General features: G+C 32.1%; 1 protein-coding gene across 11 annotated transcripts in view; it reads left to right on the top strand.

The window, feature by feature from the left end:
* Positions 1 to 16,252, top strand: part of LOC127705183 (nucleolar protein dao-5-like) — a 103,066-nt gene that overhangs the window by 31,945 nt on the left and 54,869 nt on the right. Inside the window, exon 5 of one of the 11 annotated variants that reach the window (XM_052209436.1) lies at positions 13,504 to 15,102. The exons of 7 other annotated variants lie outside the window; for them this stretch is intronic. In XM_052209436.1, the coding sequence (XP_052065396.1) occupies positions 13,504 to 14,618 (1,115 nt within the window). In that variant the 3' untranslated portion in view covers positions 14,619 to 15,102. Of the gene's footprint in view, positions 1 to 2,155; positions 3,427 to 4,916; positions 6,468 to 9,251; positions 11,630 to 13,503; positions 15,103 to 16,252 lie in introns of those variants that run through there. 3 more of the 11 variants (XM_052209440.1, XM_052209434.1, XM_052209435.1) reach the window with 3 other exon arrangements.

Genomic DNA, 16,252 nt, shown 5'->3' with positions numbered 1-16,252 from the left:
ATGTTCCAATGAAGTTTCTACATACCCAGGTAAAGCAACTAGACTTTGGAAGAGACCAGTTTGATCCAGATCATACCAGTCAATCAAATTTGGCACATCCTTATGTATCGGATGATTATGGAAATTATAAATTAGAAACAAAATTAAATAAACCATCACTTTCATGCAAATCGCAAAGTCAAAGAAAAGGCAAAGTCAAAATCCTCAATCCAAAATTTTGGAATCTTCCATTAATAACATTGATTGGAAATCAGCCAGAAGAATTAAATTACAATATGAACAATTTTGTATGTTTGTCAACACCAGCTGAGCCGTTTATTATCTCAGATGATACATTGTCCCTTGCCATGACAAGCAGTATGTCACAACGGCATAGGTTTGCCACCACTGTGTTCCGTCATATCTGTTCCATAGGAGACATATATCATGGAAATGTTTCTGGAAAATTCTTCAGAGCTCATTCTGCATCTGTTGTCAACAGGAAAATTAGTCCATTAAAAATGAATGCGTTAGAAAGAATTTGTTTTGAGTATTTTCCTAGCTCACCCAATGATAGGGATAAAGATTGGAAAATCATTGTGACTGCTTTACACAAAGCTGTTTGGTATGGAAGAAAGTACATAAGAAATTTATTGGATATAAGTGCAATTGAAGATTGTCTTCAATGATGAACTGTTATCCCATGTGTCTGAAGCTCATCTGTGCTTCAGCTCTCGGTTATCTATTCTGACAATAGCTGTCTAGTAACTACAGCTATCAAACAAATGAATTAAATAATAACTTAAATAATGCAAAAATATTTAATTTGTACAAACTATAACATGCACACTGAATATAATGAAAAAGGGGTATGCTATCAATTTTAGCGTCAACAGTTACAAAATATAATCAGCCTTTATAAATGAAGTAGTAGAAGTGTGTCCCATTGTTTTTTATAAAAAGCTTTTTATAAGCTGCACTTTGAGTATTTTTAAAATCCTCAAAAGTGAAGAATTAAATTATTTAAAGAAGAAAACCAGATTTAAATAGTTTTTTGCAAATATGTATATGTTAGAATCCGCTGTGCAATTGTGTAAAATCTCATCATCTGAAGTATTTATTTATCCTCAAATGACTATAATTGTTGTCTTACTGATATTTTGTTTGTTTACATCCAAATAAATATGATTGTTGTCTTACTGTTTTCTTTGCTTACATCTAATAAAATATGTTTCTGCTTGTTTACATCTTTTGTAGTCTTATAGTTTTGTTTGCTTTCTCTAAGTAAATTTGATTGATTGTCTTGCAGTTTTATTTGCTTACATCTAAATTAATATGGTTGGTTTGTTTGTTTACACCTCAATGAAGACACATTCTCTTAAGGTTCTTTTGCTATACTTAACTTTGTTGAGGGTTTGAACGGTTTCACTTGCATCAGTACAGTTCAATATGTTACATAAAATCAACATGTCATGTAAGCTCAGCATGTTATTTATTATTAATGAAAGGAAAGTTGCAGATAGTTTCACAAGTTTCCATCAAATAACTTTCTGCAATAGATCAGATGATTTGTCTGTCAATCCTCACACAATTGTATTTGATTTGATAGTTAAAACACAGTTCTTATTTATAAGATGAGGAGTAAAACTTATTGGCAATTTGCCATGTTTTTTTTTTTTTGAACAATTAAAGATGATGTTTGGTTTGGGTATACATCAATTTCAACCTTGAGATAAAACAGCCAGAACCTAGAATATTAATGAATATATTTAACAAATACTCAATAAGATCTGCTTTGAAGACCCCAAAATGACAACATACAATAAGCACTCTTGTTTGGTAAACTATTCCTAGCAGTGTTACCCAGACCTCAACGTAATTATCCTGCTGGACTATTTTGTTGCTTTATATGTACCTGAAGTAAATTTTATGGATGTTTTTCTGCAGCGTCATGATGGAGGGACTTAATAATAGTCAGTGTCCATTCAACCATGCAGATAAATAAAATCAAATTTTGAACTAATATAATTTTTCTGTGTTAAGTGTAGTGAATAATCAAATGGCAAAGGCATTATCACATTACCAAAGATTCTTTTCTATCTTATCCTTTTTTTTATGCATTTTCTAATTTTGGTAAATGGATTTTGAAGTATCTACAGTTTGGTTTTGTTTCCAGGTGTACAGTTAAAGGAAGAGAAGTCAGAAGAAAATTTTGGATTTGAAGTTATTTCCTTGGCAGGTTCTGCATATGAAGTTTTCTATGGGCCTTTGGATCAAGCCCCAAGTTCTAGTCAGATATCAGAAAGTCCCACGGAAGGTCAAACACATGCAGTTGATGAAATTGTTCTGGGTCAAACAAATTCTTTTAATACAGTCAATGTAAATGAAAGCACTGTTCAAGCAGTTGTTGTACCAGCTGACAAGCAAGAAACAATCATTTCAAATGTTTATGATGCAAGAGACAAACGGTCTCCACTAAAAAATTATGCAAATTTAAAAACTTCTTCCAACAAACGAAAGGCCAAAGAAAAAGCATGTAAACCTTTTATGAATAGGTTAAAATATGCATTGCGCACAAGAGAAAACAGATCAAGGAGGTCCATTGGTTCACAAGCAGTGCTTTCATGCATAGACAATAATGTAAATGTTAGAAAACCAACTGTAGGTGCTAAAAAACTAACTCGGCTTACTAAGAAGGCTTCTGTTGTTGGAAAATTAATTCCAGCTAAGAATGTTACACATATACATAAAACAAAGCAATCTTCAGCTAGAAATTCTCAATCCATGATATCCAATGCTGAAGACATGACCATGCAAAAATTAGTTCCTTTGAAATATCAGAAGAAAGTTTCTCATACTTTAACTGAAATGATTAACACCAAAAACTTGCAGGAACAGCTGACTAGTTATCCATTAAAAGTAATGGATCCCAAATTTTGGTGCATTCCACTCCAGGCTGTTTTTGGAATTCTCAGTATGCCAGATAATGCCAGGTTGAGATGCATATCACAGGTTTCTGGCTGCCTTCTTCCTGCTACGGAATCATTCATGATCAGTGATAAAGCTATAAAAACTGCACTAGAGTCCTGTAGACATAGCAGCTATAGGTTTGCTCAATCTCTCTTCAAGTCTGTTTTGACTGTTGGAGAAATCTACAACAGAGGTGTTTGTAAAGTAAACAAAGAAGAAATAAGTCCTGTGAAGATTGAACTTATTAAGAAACAAACCTTTAAACATTTCAATGTTGAGAAAAGTGTTCAAGAATTTCAATGGAAGCATATAATATATGGGTTTAACTTGAATGTTGAAGAGACTCATACATTCATTCAAAAATGGTTTGATGTCAGTCTTATTATGGAACAATTGTAAATGTTTTGCAGACTGTTTAGTTAGTAGTACTTAGACTTAGGAGAGAAGCTTGAATTTTTTATATTTTGTACACGACCAGAAAAAAATGATAATGTAAAAACTAAAATTATATTTCTAAAGTTTACAGTATAACATAAACACATTTTGACAACTGATTGAAAATCAGGAAATGTTTTAACAAAGAAAAAGATAAAAATGTAATCCAACTGAAAGATGTACTAAGAAAGCAGTTTTGATATACATGTACTTGTTATTTGAAGTGGACTATATGAATTTTTATAATCGGCCTTCTTTAAGTCTACAAAAACTTGAGATGATTAGTTTCATTTTCATCACTTTAGTTGATTTCATGTACTTATAATTAGCCCACTTGTAAGGGTATGATAGTAATGATGTTCATTGGCCATTTTCATCACTGTACTTGAAGTACTGTACCTTTTCGTACAAGAAACCGGTAACTTGAAATTGTTGCTTTTTAAGATTTGAGGATTGACACATTAAAGTAATCGTAAATCTTTAACGGATGAGATGATCATGAAATAAATAGGGGGTGGGGTTGAAATCATACTGTTTGATTTTTCTCAGTTCAGTTATAATGATTATTATCCACCCTGGTATACTGCAATGACCTTGTCTGTCAGTCCTTACATTTCATCCATTCATCTTTGTGACACTTTTGTTACTAAGTGATCAGTATTAAGGACAGATTTTATACTTAGTCTTGAACTTGGTAGTTCCTTGCATGTACCTTGAAATTGATTTGCTGATTTGCCCAACAGTCACATTTGTTAGACAATACTGGCAATTCGTATTTTTATTATACCCATTGCACATGGATTTTTGTCTCAATGTATAATATCTCACAACCAGTTCAAAAACTTTGACTTTGCCTACTAAATACAAAGCAAATTTAATAACAGTATGTTAAAAAAACTTGAGCTGCTATAAAAGGAATTATAATGGTTTTGTTTTGTTTAAAAATGGAGAATGTGTCAATGGGACACAGATGATGCCCCCATTTGCATATAATGTAATAAAAGGACATAAGTAGAGAACTGTAAAAGTGACACCAAATTCGAACTTGATCTGTGTTTTGTGGTAATAGGCATTGTGTATAAGTTTTATAACATTTGGTTGAGTCAAACTAAAGTTAGAGAACAAAAACTAATTTTGGGATGTACAGAGGGACAAGATTAACACTTAAAATATAGGGAGAGGGGGGCATAAAAAGGAATCCTGTATGAACAGAGATTTATTTCCTGATTGCCATTTATTACATTTAAGAAAATTGTGATATGAAGATGAGTTCTTAGATATAAACCAGCAATTATGGATAGGATATTCTATATAACTACGAATCTCTTAAATTATTTATTACACAAATGTAATAATATGATTCTGGTGTACTAAAGATGATACAAACTGTGAGAATAACAGTTTTTAGTGAAAATAATGCTGTGAAATTTATTGTATATAATTTCTCAATTTACAGTATTTGATTTTAAGATTTCCAACAAAAAGATATTCTACAGAAGAGAGATTAGTTACGATTTGATTTTCGATTCCAGGTGCACAGCCACCAGATGATTGTGATGAAACTAACTTGGTAGAAAATTTCCTAGGAAAATCTTATGAAGAATTGTCACATGGATCATTGGACAACACTGCTCCTCCAGAGGTGAAAGTGGAAATTGTTGCAGAACCCTTGTGGTATACATTAACTGATGTTCCTACACAAAAGGAATTTAACCTTGCATCCACACAGGTTGTACAAGTCAGTAAGATAAAAACTCCAACAATGTCAAAATACAAAGCAGCATTATTGAAAAAGAGCAGAGTTGCTAGTGATGGTTACCCCTCTAAAATAACTACCTCTTCACTGGCTGTGAGGAAGGCTAATGTCGTTGGAAAGAGGGTTATAACATCAGAAGTTAAAATAAATGATTCCTTCAAAAACCCCTCAGGAATGAAAAAACCTTCCATTGTAGGAAAACTAATACCAACAAAGGTAATATCACCTGGAAAAGATAAAAGTCCAATAGCCAAACCTGTTGTACATCAAAAGGTTCAATCAGCAAAAGCAAAACCTCTCCCATCAAAAATAAGCAAATCTGTCAGAAAGCAGAAAGATTCTGTTGGAAGAAATCTGAAATGTCCACTGAAATCAAAATCTGCTGTAAGAAAGAAACCTTTTGTTAGTAAAAGGAGAGCAGCAGGGGAGAAGTCTTTATTCACAAAACAAGCACCAATCATACTGAAGCAGGCATCTGTTGTTTTAAGCCCAATCAAAAGCCACAACCTATACGGTACTTCAGCTATTGACACAGAGTTGAAAGAGAAGACTCCTAGACCTAGATTAGATGCTCAGAAGACAAATGTAAAAGATAAAAACAAGCATAGAAACTTTCAAGTCAAAAAGAAGTCAGATACTCTTGATAAAACAGTGAATGTCAATTCAGAGACAACTGATAACATGGATGGAAATTTAGAGATCCAATGGAAGAGACGCAAATATTTTAGTGGAAGAAAATTTATTGTATGTGATCCAAAATTTTGGAGCCTTCCAATTCATGTTGTCATGTGTTATGACAATACGCCACAAGATTTAGCTGTGGAAGATGTAACCAAGCAGTTTGGATCTGTTTCCATAAAGGAAAACTCACTCTATATTGATTACAGGACAATAAAACTTGCCTTGGATCACTGTCAGTCCAAGCAATCTTTATTTACAAGACATTTGTTTAGACATACGTTCTCAATAGGAGAGATCTACAGCAGACACATTGGAGGGCTTGGAGGAAAAGAAAAGGTTAATCCTGATAAGTTAAGGATGCTAAGGGAGATAGTTTTTCATCATTTTCCTCTTGAAGGTGATGAAGAGGAAGAGGAGGAATGGAAACAAAATCTGGTACGATTTCAGGCTGTTTTGACTGAAGCTCGCCTTCATATGAGGAAGTGGCTGAAAATAGAACAAATTCTAGACAAAATATAGACTGTTCTTGTTATTGAACTGATCATGTGAGATGGACATCAATACTTATCTATTTTGTACAAAAAATATACAGTAGCTTGGATATAGACATTATTATAAGATATTTTATACGAGATTGAATATAGTATAGACCTTTGACATTAAGTCATGAAATTTTTATAAAGTTCAATTATTTTATGCTTGTTATTTTTTTTCTTTTGAGTAATTCACCAAATGTGTTCAGAAAAAGTCCTGTTATTTTGTATTAGTTATACTATTATAATGTATTTTTGCTACTTCTTTAGATTTCATTTTGAATTTTGTAAGAAGATACTTGCATTTTGCACTTATTTTGTTAAATCTCTAGATGAAAATTCTCTATTTTGAAGGGATCTTTTTTTTGTTTTACACATCATAAATAGTCTCATTGTGTTATCTGTCTGGTCTTGGGGAAAAATAAGAGTGAATTGAAGTATAAATGTGTGATTTTTAAGTTCAAGTTAGTATATTCAATGAAAGTGGAAAGTCCAGTTTTGTCTGATATTCAGGACAGATAGCTACTTTTTTATTGGAGGTTTTTTTTGTCAATGAAAAGGATAAACATTTGTAATGATGGTAAATTAGATTATACATTTTGTAAAACATACTTAGTGATCGTATATTACCAGGAACTCAGAAATTGCTTGCTGACATACTTCTGTCGAAAAATGAATTTTAAACAATTTTTTTAAAAATCTGTTTACTAGTTTGTTGTCAGGGTTTCTAGTGGACAGTTGACTAATTTTTTGATACAAAAAGTAATGATCCTTCATCAGTTTCAATTGTGTTAACCAGCTTTTGACCTTATTATGTTGCTATAGGAACCCATGTCCCATTTTTTTCTAAAAGAAATTCTAAAAGGGAAATGAGATAAATTGCAATTTTTAGACTGATGGTTGGAAATAAGAAAAAAATTATTACACATTTCAACTGTGATTGTGAAAGCTCCTTCAATTTTCTGAATGGAGATTTGAAAGGGTTAAAATGCATACTTAAGCTGAAAAGTGCATGTACATGTATATAAACTTTATTACGTATTGGGATTAGGAGGGCCACAATAAATATTATTTTTTCAGAAGGGTGTTGGTTAAGTTTTTTATAAGGGGTAAGATAGTTGCAGATGACTTTTATGTGTTGGTTTTCCCCAAATATCACTGAATAGAATAGATACATACTCACTTGAAATAAAACCTTAAACACCTTGGTATGAAATACTATTTTTTACGCCCGTTTACGGGACATATTATGGTATACCTCTGTCCGTCGTCAACATGTTGGACATGAACTCAAAAATGCTTTAACTAATTTGCATAAACTTTAGTGAATTGTTTATATCTATTGATGTGATCTCCCTTTCGTTATTTATGAAATTTAGATTTTACGTTTCCGAGTTATGGGGTTTTATTCATTAAAAAAAGGGGGATTTTCCAGTTTTCGGACAATAAGTCAAGAATGCTTTCACCAACTTGCAAGAAATTGTGTTGAATTGTTTATATCTATTGACATGAGCTCCCTTTCGATTTTTATAAATTTTAGATTTTACGTTTCCGAGTTACAGGGTTTTATTCATAAAAAAAGGGGGATTTTCCAGTTTTCAGACAAAAACTCAAAAATGCTTTCAGCAATTCTTATGAAACTTTGGTGAATTGTTTGTATGTATTGATGTAAGCTCCCTTTAGAATTTTATAAATTTTACATTTTACATTTCTGAGTTATGGGGTTTTATTCATTAAAAAAGGGGTGATTTTCCAGTTTTCGGACAATAACTCAAAAATGCTGTCGCCAATTTTCATGAAACTTTGGTGAATTGTTTATATCTATTGATGTAAGCTCCCTTTTTATTTTCATAAATTTCTAATATGACATTGAGAATTAATTGAACTTTATTTGTTTATAGTCTGACAACAGATTTACTAAGTATTGCAAGAAATCTTTAATTGAATATAATATGTCAAATATTTAATTACAATCCAAATTCAGACCTGAATGAAGCTTGAATATTGTGTCCATTTTTGCCCCAACTGTTCAGGGTTGGACCTCTGCGGGCGTATCTAGCTGTGCTCAGCGAAGCAGTTTATTATTGGTTGCTTGCCAGGTGATCAATTCTAACTCTAACAGACTTTTGTAATATTTTGTATGCCAACACTAAATATATTTTTGGGGATAAAATTAATACTGCTACTGTATTATATGTTCATTTCTTATGAAAAATTACTATGAAACTTTTAAAAAAGTTAGGATTGTATAAACAGAGTAGACAATTGGGTTTGTGAGAGAGATGGATTGTATAAACACAGTAGACAATTGGGTTCGTGAGAGAGATATGGATGAGGGTCTTGAAGGGGGTCCTTTATTCTGTATTCTTTATTTTTTAGGCCATCTTTCTCTACTCTTTATCCTTTATATTTAAGCACCTCATTATCCTCTATTCTTTATATTTAAGCACCTCATTATCCTCTATTCTTTATATTTAAGCACCTCATTATTCTCTATCCTTTATATTTAAGCACCTCATTATTTTCTATTCTTTATTTTTTGCCCATTATTCTATATTCTGTTAACCCCCATCCACACCCTCATGGACGAAGGAAGGAATTTAGGACCACTATTCTTGTATAACTACCAATTTAAAATGTAATAGCCTTTATCACTTATTGAATATTGATACAATGTCATGAACATTGTTTTAATGTCTGGAGTTTTTCTTTAATAAGCAATGATGGTGTGTAAATGTAAAAGTACTTTCTTAATTAGACTTTTGTTTAAGTTTGCCCAGGCTGGATTAGATATAGTTTTATGTCACTTTCCAGATTGAACTGAATTCAGTATAAAAACAATTTGATTGAGATGCTCAGGTGGACAAGATAAAGTAAACATTTGGTTTTGTTTCCAGGTTTGAAGCCTCTAGAACTGAATGATGAAGAGAATTCTACACAAGGAATCCAAATTCAGTGTTCGACAGGGTTAGCTTATGATACATTTTATGGAACAGAACAAGGACCAGTTCTTTCTAACAGTGATGTACCAGTCTGGCCTAGTAAAACAAATAAACTCTTTACTTGCCCAAGTAACATTGTTGTCAAAGTTACAAAATCTTCAGGAAAAGGTTTGCAGAGGGAAGTTCAATATCGTCCTACTAAACCAGGGTCAACCGTTCCTTTTCAAACATTAGCTTCAAATAGAGCAAGTCAAACTGTTTATCAGTCCAAAACCAAGGAATCAAATCCGACAACAAATAAAGCCAAAAGCCCCAACAAACCTGCTGAAGGGAGAAATTATGTGGATAATAAAATGGAATGCCTACTCAAAAGCCATGACCTATGTGGTACTTCAGTAATAGACACAAATTTGAAAGAGAAAACTTCTAGACTTAAATTAGATGCTCAGAATGTAAAAAATAAGAATAAAGAAATCATTACATTCAAAAAGTCACCCAAATACCTGTACTATTCTGGAAGAAAATTTACTGTATGTGATCCAAAATTTTGGAGTCTTCCAATTCATGCTGTCATGTGTTATGACAATACGCCACAAGATTTAGTTGTGGAAGATGTAACCAAGCAGTTTGGGTCCGTTTTAATAAAGGAAAATTCAATCTACATTGATCAAAGGACAATAAAACTTGCCTTAGATAACTGTCAGTCAAAGCGTTCATTGTTTACAAGACGTTTGTTTCAACATGCCTTCTCAGTAGGGGAAGTTTATAACAGACACGTTGGAGGGCTTGGAGGAAAAGAAAAGGTTAATCCTGAAAAGTTGAGGTTGCTTAGGGAGATAGTTTTTCATCATTTTCCCCTTAATGGTGACAAAGAGGAGGATAAGGAATGGAAACAAAATCTGAGTCGCCTCCAACGTTTTCTGATTGAAGCTCAAAACCATATAAGGAAATGTCTAAAAATAGAACAAATTCTGGACAAAATTTAGACAGTGATTCTGTATTCTTGTTTAGTTATTGAACTGATCATTTGAGATGGACATAATTATACAATATTTTATAAAAGAAAAAAATAGAGCTTTGACATGAAGTCATGAGTTTTTTTATATAAGGGGACAACCATTTGATATTCATGGGTGCCAGGATGATTGATCATTTATTTTCATCTGTTGGCAAAGCATGCTTTTTTCCACTGCAAATTTATGTTGACTTTTGTCAACATTTGTATGCTGCATTTTGTATTGCAGTATATTCATTTTCATCCTGTCTTGTGCAGTTATTTTTTTTTTATGTTCTTACCAGGCCAAGTTATTCATTTTTGAAATCCTCATCCCACCCCCAAAAAACAAATGGTTTGTCCCCTAATTGTATAAATTTCATGGTTGTGATCTGATTTTGGTTTCACCAGATGTATTCAGAATTTAGCTGATTGTTCTGTTATTTTGTGTCAGTTATATTATTCTACTGTTCTTTTTGTTACTTCTTTTGATTTCTATGTGTATTTTCTTTGAAGATCATTTTATTTTTTCAACTTATTAGTTAAAATTCTCTAGTTTGGAGGTATCTTGTTCAGTGTTACACATCATAAATAGTCTCATTGTGTAAGGACTTACTTTTGATTCTTTTATTTACTACCATTGATCTTGAGAAAAATAGAGTTGATTGAAATATAAATGGTAAATGTTAGTTTATTTAGTTAAAGTTAGCAATTTTAATGGAACTTGAAAATACAGTTCCCCTGATTAAGCAGTTTTCATACGACCGCAAACAAATTTTGTGGTTGTATATTGGTATGACGTTGTCGTCGTTGTCCGAAGACACATTGGTTTTTCGCACAATAACTTTAGTTTAAGTGAATGGATCTCTATGTAATTTTACCACAAAAGGAAGGTTGGGATTGATTTTTGGGGTTATGGTACCAACAGTTAAGGAATTAGGGGCCAAAAATAAGCATTTTTGTAACTTTCAGACAATAACTTGTGTTTAAGTGTATGGATCTCTCTGAAATTATACCACAAGTTTCCATACCACAAAGGGATGGTTAGGATTGACTGTGGGGGGTTATGGCTCAAACCGTTTAGGAATTAGGGGCAAAAAAGGGGGAAAAAAACAAGGGTTTCCTGGTTAATGGACAATTTAAAAGCAGTGTAAGGGAGGTATTCCAAAAACAAAATTGTACAATGTTGGATTACCTCCCTTACACTGGTTTTAAATTATCTATTTAAAACTTTTCTGATGTATTTAAATTGGTAATTATGGTTGCAAACTCCATTGGAATTCGAATTGAGATTATGACCATATCTTGAGGGAAAGCATTTTTTTTTTGGAAAAGGGGGAGGGGGTAAAAAGAAATTGGGGGGGGGCAATTGTTTTTCTTCATTTCAGATTTCAGAAATTAAAAAGAAAATTTTTTCAAATATTTTTTTTTTTTTTGCAAAAAAAGGGGGGGGGGGGGGGGGGCATAAAAAAAATGGGGGTCAATATGCAACAGCATAGTGTATTTCACAAAAGCAAAAAAAAAAGGGGGGATTTTTTTTTTGGGGGGGGGGGGGGTCAATTCGCAACAGCATAGTGTATTGCACAAAAGCAAAAAATTGAAAATAAATTCAAATCATATAACCAATTCTAAGTTCTTTGACTACAGTTATTCGGTGTCAGAAACCTATTATGTGTCAAATATATAATTACAATCCAAATTCAGACCTGTATCAAGTGCGAATATTGTGTCCATTTTTCGCCCCAACTATTCAGGGTTGGACCTCTGCGGTTGTATCCAGCTGCGCTCAGCGATGCATTTTATTTTGTTCTGTTTTTTTTTTTGTTTTTTTTTTCATTGAGAGAGATTCAAATGATAGTTGGAAATGAACTGTTGTCTTCAATATGTTAGTAGTTGATTTGTTCCCTACTTTTTTTTAGGATGGTTATACATTTTGATTAAAGTTGGTACCGTTAATGTTATTGTAATACATACTTAGTGAATATAAGTATAACCAGGTACATAGAATTTTCTTTAGCCTTAGTATGAATTTTAAACAAATAGAAAAAAATTAGTTTACCAATTCCTAGTCATCCCTCCCAGTGGAGCTTGGAAGCGAGGTAATGGCAGTCAATTCCATCGTCAACATTTATGTTCAGTCTGTGGTTAAAGGTTTTTAGACATCAATGACCTTGTCAAACCTTCATGGAATTTTATGAAATTTCTACCAATGCTTTTTTATGACCAAAAGATTGTATCCAAACTCCAGAACAAATTTAAAAAAATATTTTTTAATGTATTTAACTGATAAATGGACTAAGTTTGTTTTACAGTTAATATTTTGATACAGACTAGGTTTTTTAGTCGATATCTGTTTTAATTTTGTGGTCCAGCTTTAAACCTTATGATGCTATGGGAAATCCGTTTAATTGCAAATTTAAGTCTCTGATGGTTGGAAACTAATCAATTTCAGTTTGCAGAATTATTTTTCACCAGTGTCATTTTGAAATATTTCATTCCTATTAAATGTGATTGGGAACCTCAACTTTTGTTTCTGATATGGTTAAACTGCATATTTTGGCTGAAAAAATGAGTACACATGATAAATGTATATAAACTTTGAGCAATTGGATAAGGAGGAACTGAATGAGTCTTGACCAAAATTGACCAGATTTTTTTGGTCATGGTATACATTTACATTTTCTGATTGCCACGTAAATAATTCAGACCTCTATGACCTTTTTCTTTAATGCTTTCTCTGTAAATATTAATTTTTTGGAGGTTGGAATTTCTACTGTAACTGCATTATATATTTTTTCTTACAATAAGTTATTTAGAAACTTTAAAACTTAAATAGAACTTCCGGGATTGTTCAATATACAGTAGACTATAGATTTTTTGAGATTTTCATGGATGAAGGAAATGATTAGGGCATTGAAATATATGTGCATACAAACAATAAAAAGTCTAGCCTTTTTCCCCCGAATGAAACTCGGATACTATGTAATGAATGTCCTTTTTATTTCTGGAGTTTTTCCATAAGAAGAAATTCTGGTATGTTAATGTTGCTAAAGCCTTTATTATTGGACTTTTGTAATTGTTGAATTTTTTCCTGGCTGGACTGGACATAGTTTTTGAAGTTACTTTCCAGATTGACCTACATGCAGTATAATACAATTTGATAAAGATCACTCAAGTGGACAAGATAAAGTAAACATTTGGTTTTGTTTCCAGGTTTGAAGCCTCTAGAACAGAATGGTGAAGAGGATTCTACACAAGGAATCCAAATTCAGTGTTCGACAGGGTTAGCTTATGATACATTTTATGGAACAGAACAAGGACCGGTTCTTTCAAATACAGCTGTACCAGTCTGGCCTAATATAAAAAATGAAATCTATTCTTGCCCAAGTAACATTGTTATCAAACCTGCAAAATCTTCTGGAAAAGGTAAACAAAGGGAAGTTAAAAATCTGCCTGCTATACCAGGGATAACCGTTCCTTTTCAAACGAAAGCTACAAAAAGAGCGAATAAAACTGTTCAACAGTCAAAACCCAAGGAATCAAATCGAACAGCAAATAGATCCAGAAATAATGTGGATATTAAAACGACAACAAAAGATAAGAGGGGGAGACATAAATCACCAACCAAAACTGCTAGGAAGTCACCTGATACTGGAAACAGAAAAATTATGCCTAAACCAGAGGTCATAAAATCATTTATTAATGAAAAGAAAGGCAGGATTGCTTCAAAAGTTATTCAACCTGGAAATCAGAATCCTAAATTATTAGATACTGCTTCTCCTAAAAAAATGAAATCAGAAAAAGGCACCCCTAGGGGTAAAGTGAAATACAAATTTACCATTCGCAAGTCCTTAAAAAAAATATCTGGTAAAAAATATGTAGTAAAAGATTCAAATTTTTGGAATATGCCACTCCTAGCTATCACTTCAATTGAAAGTCCAAATAAGCTGACAACAGGAGATCTGAGTGGCCTATTTGGATGCGTACCCACAGGTGATTCTATTGATGGAGATATAACAAGTCTTGCGCTTGAGGATTGCATGTCTAACAGGGGTAGATTTGCTTTGGCCCTCTTTCATTACATTATTTCCATTGGAGAGTTATATAACAGGAACATTAGTGGAACAAAGAACAAAATGAAAATCAATCCATTCAAGATAAAGATGATTCGGGATTTAACATTCAAACATTTTCCAGCAGCCAACGGAGAAGAGGAGGTGGAATGGAAGTATATTGTCAATAGAATGCATGTTGTCATTTGGCATGCTGAGAAGTTTATCCAGAAGTGGCTCATTGTTAAACCTTTGAACCATTATAGTTTAGAATAGATCTTAACTCTTGGGAAGTTTATTCATGTTCTTATAACTGTTATACCCTGTTGTGGTATTATGATTTATTAGCATATCAGAATCTCATTGACGAGCAGTTGCATGCAATTACTGTAAGAGATAATCGAATGTTAATTTTCTTTTGTATATTTTTTAGCATTTTTATATTGCAGTGTATTGACAATTCACTTCAATATCACAGCTTTTTAGTACTATTTTATCATATGTACACAATATTTGACTAAAAACATGGGTACATTCTAAGTGCATTTATTTTGGTAGATATATATGGTCTCAGCTTTCCGGGTTTTTTTTTTGCTCTGATTATTTCTTTATCCAGAACTGTGTGCTTAACCCAGAAAATCATGATTATTTGATATTGATTTTGTCTGTGTGTCTTTTTATTAATCTGTTGATTAATCAATGATTGTTGGCTTCTTACTTGAGTAACACCATCTTTTCTCATCAGATTTCTATCAAATTTTTTTTTTAAAAAAAGAAAAAATCTTCAGCAGTTTACTTCAATTTGAACATCAGAAAATTCTGTGAGGTAAAACATTTCTAATTTGGGATGTGGAAGGATGGGTTTTGAAACACTTCAAATTTGTGTTCATGAACTTTTATCTTAAACTGAAACGCAGATTTATTTCTCTAAGTAACTGTTATCTGAATGCAATAGTAAGTTAATGGTGATAGTATCTCATGAAACTCCTTTAGTTTACAAAATTTCTCTCTTAAATGGAGCTTTTAGTTTTAGGGAAAGACAGTGATCAGCAGGCACATTCTTTTTTTTTATTCATTTTGAGATTTATACTCAAATGAACTGATGGGTACATTCTTTCAGGTTGATAATTATATATGGAGAGAGAAATCAATTGTATAATTTAGTGGAACATGTGTTGCATTTTTTTCATGACTAAAAGTGCACGTTGACAAATCAGAATATTTGAAAATGTTTGATCAATTTTTAATTGAACATGATATTTTGTCTTACATATAATTTTACTACAATTTGAAATTTTGTAAATGCTTAATCCCATCCCTGCACACAGATAGGAATTGGCAATACAATTTTGTAAAGGGAAATTCAGACCTCATTTTAAACATCTTTTATATTAAATTGTTTCTTCCTGCTAAATATACACTGATAAGGGTTTGATGTCACCCCTCTGGCCACTGTTAGAGAATAAATGGTTGAACAGTAGTTGAATGTGTCATTGTAATCTTTGCATTTATCGCATAAATTAGTGACTAAGAAGGCTTAATATTTTACATATTTAAAACCTTAAGCATGATATATAATTTTTATGTTTCCTTTTTGGTTGTATAATTCTGAATAATGGTTGTACATTTTTCTCTGACTTCATTGTTTTCAAATAATATCAATTTTTTTTAAGACTACAATAGGAAAGTAGTTTTGAATGTGAATTCAATTATTTGGCATTTTTATAGATAACTTCTAACCAGAGAGGCATTTTTGATTTTATATATCGAAATTTTTATTGTAAATAATGAAAGGTATTATGTATGCTTTTATTTGACCAGTGTATTATGATTCATGTAAACGATCACTTTACTTAGAATAAAATTAGCTTTAATGTTTTATCATAGTTAACATACACATATGGCCATTA

This window comes from Mytilus californianus, unplaced genomic scaffold (assembly GCF_021869535.1).
Source record: "Mytilus californianus isolate M0D057914Y unplaced genomic scaffold, xbMytCali1.0.p SCAF_6, whole genome shotgun sequence".
Lineage (NCBI taxonomy): Eukaryota > Metazoa > Mollusca > Bivalvia > Mytilida > Mytilidae > Mytilus > Mytilus californianus.
This window is presented reverse-complemented; position numbering and strand designations above follow the sequence as displayed.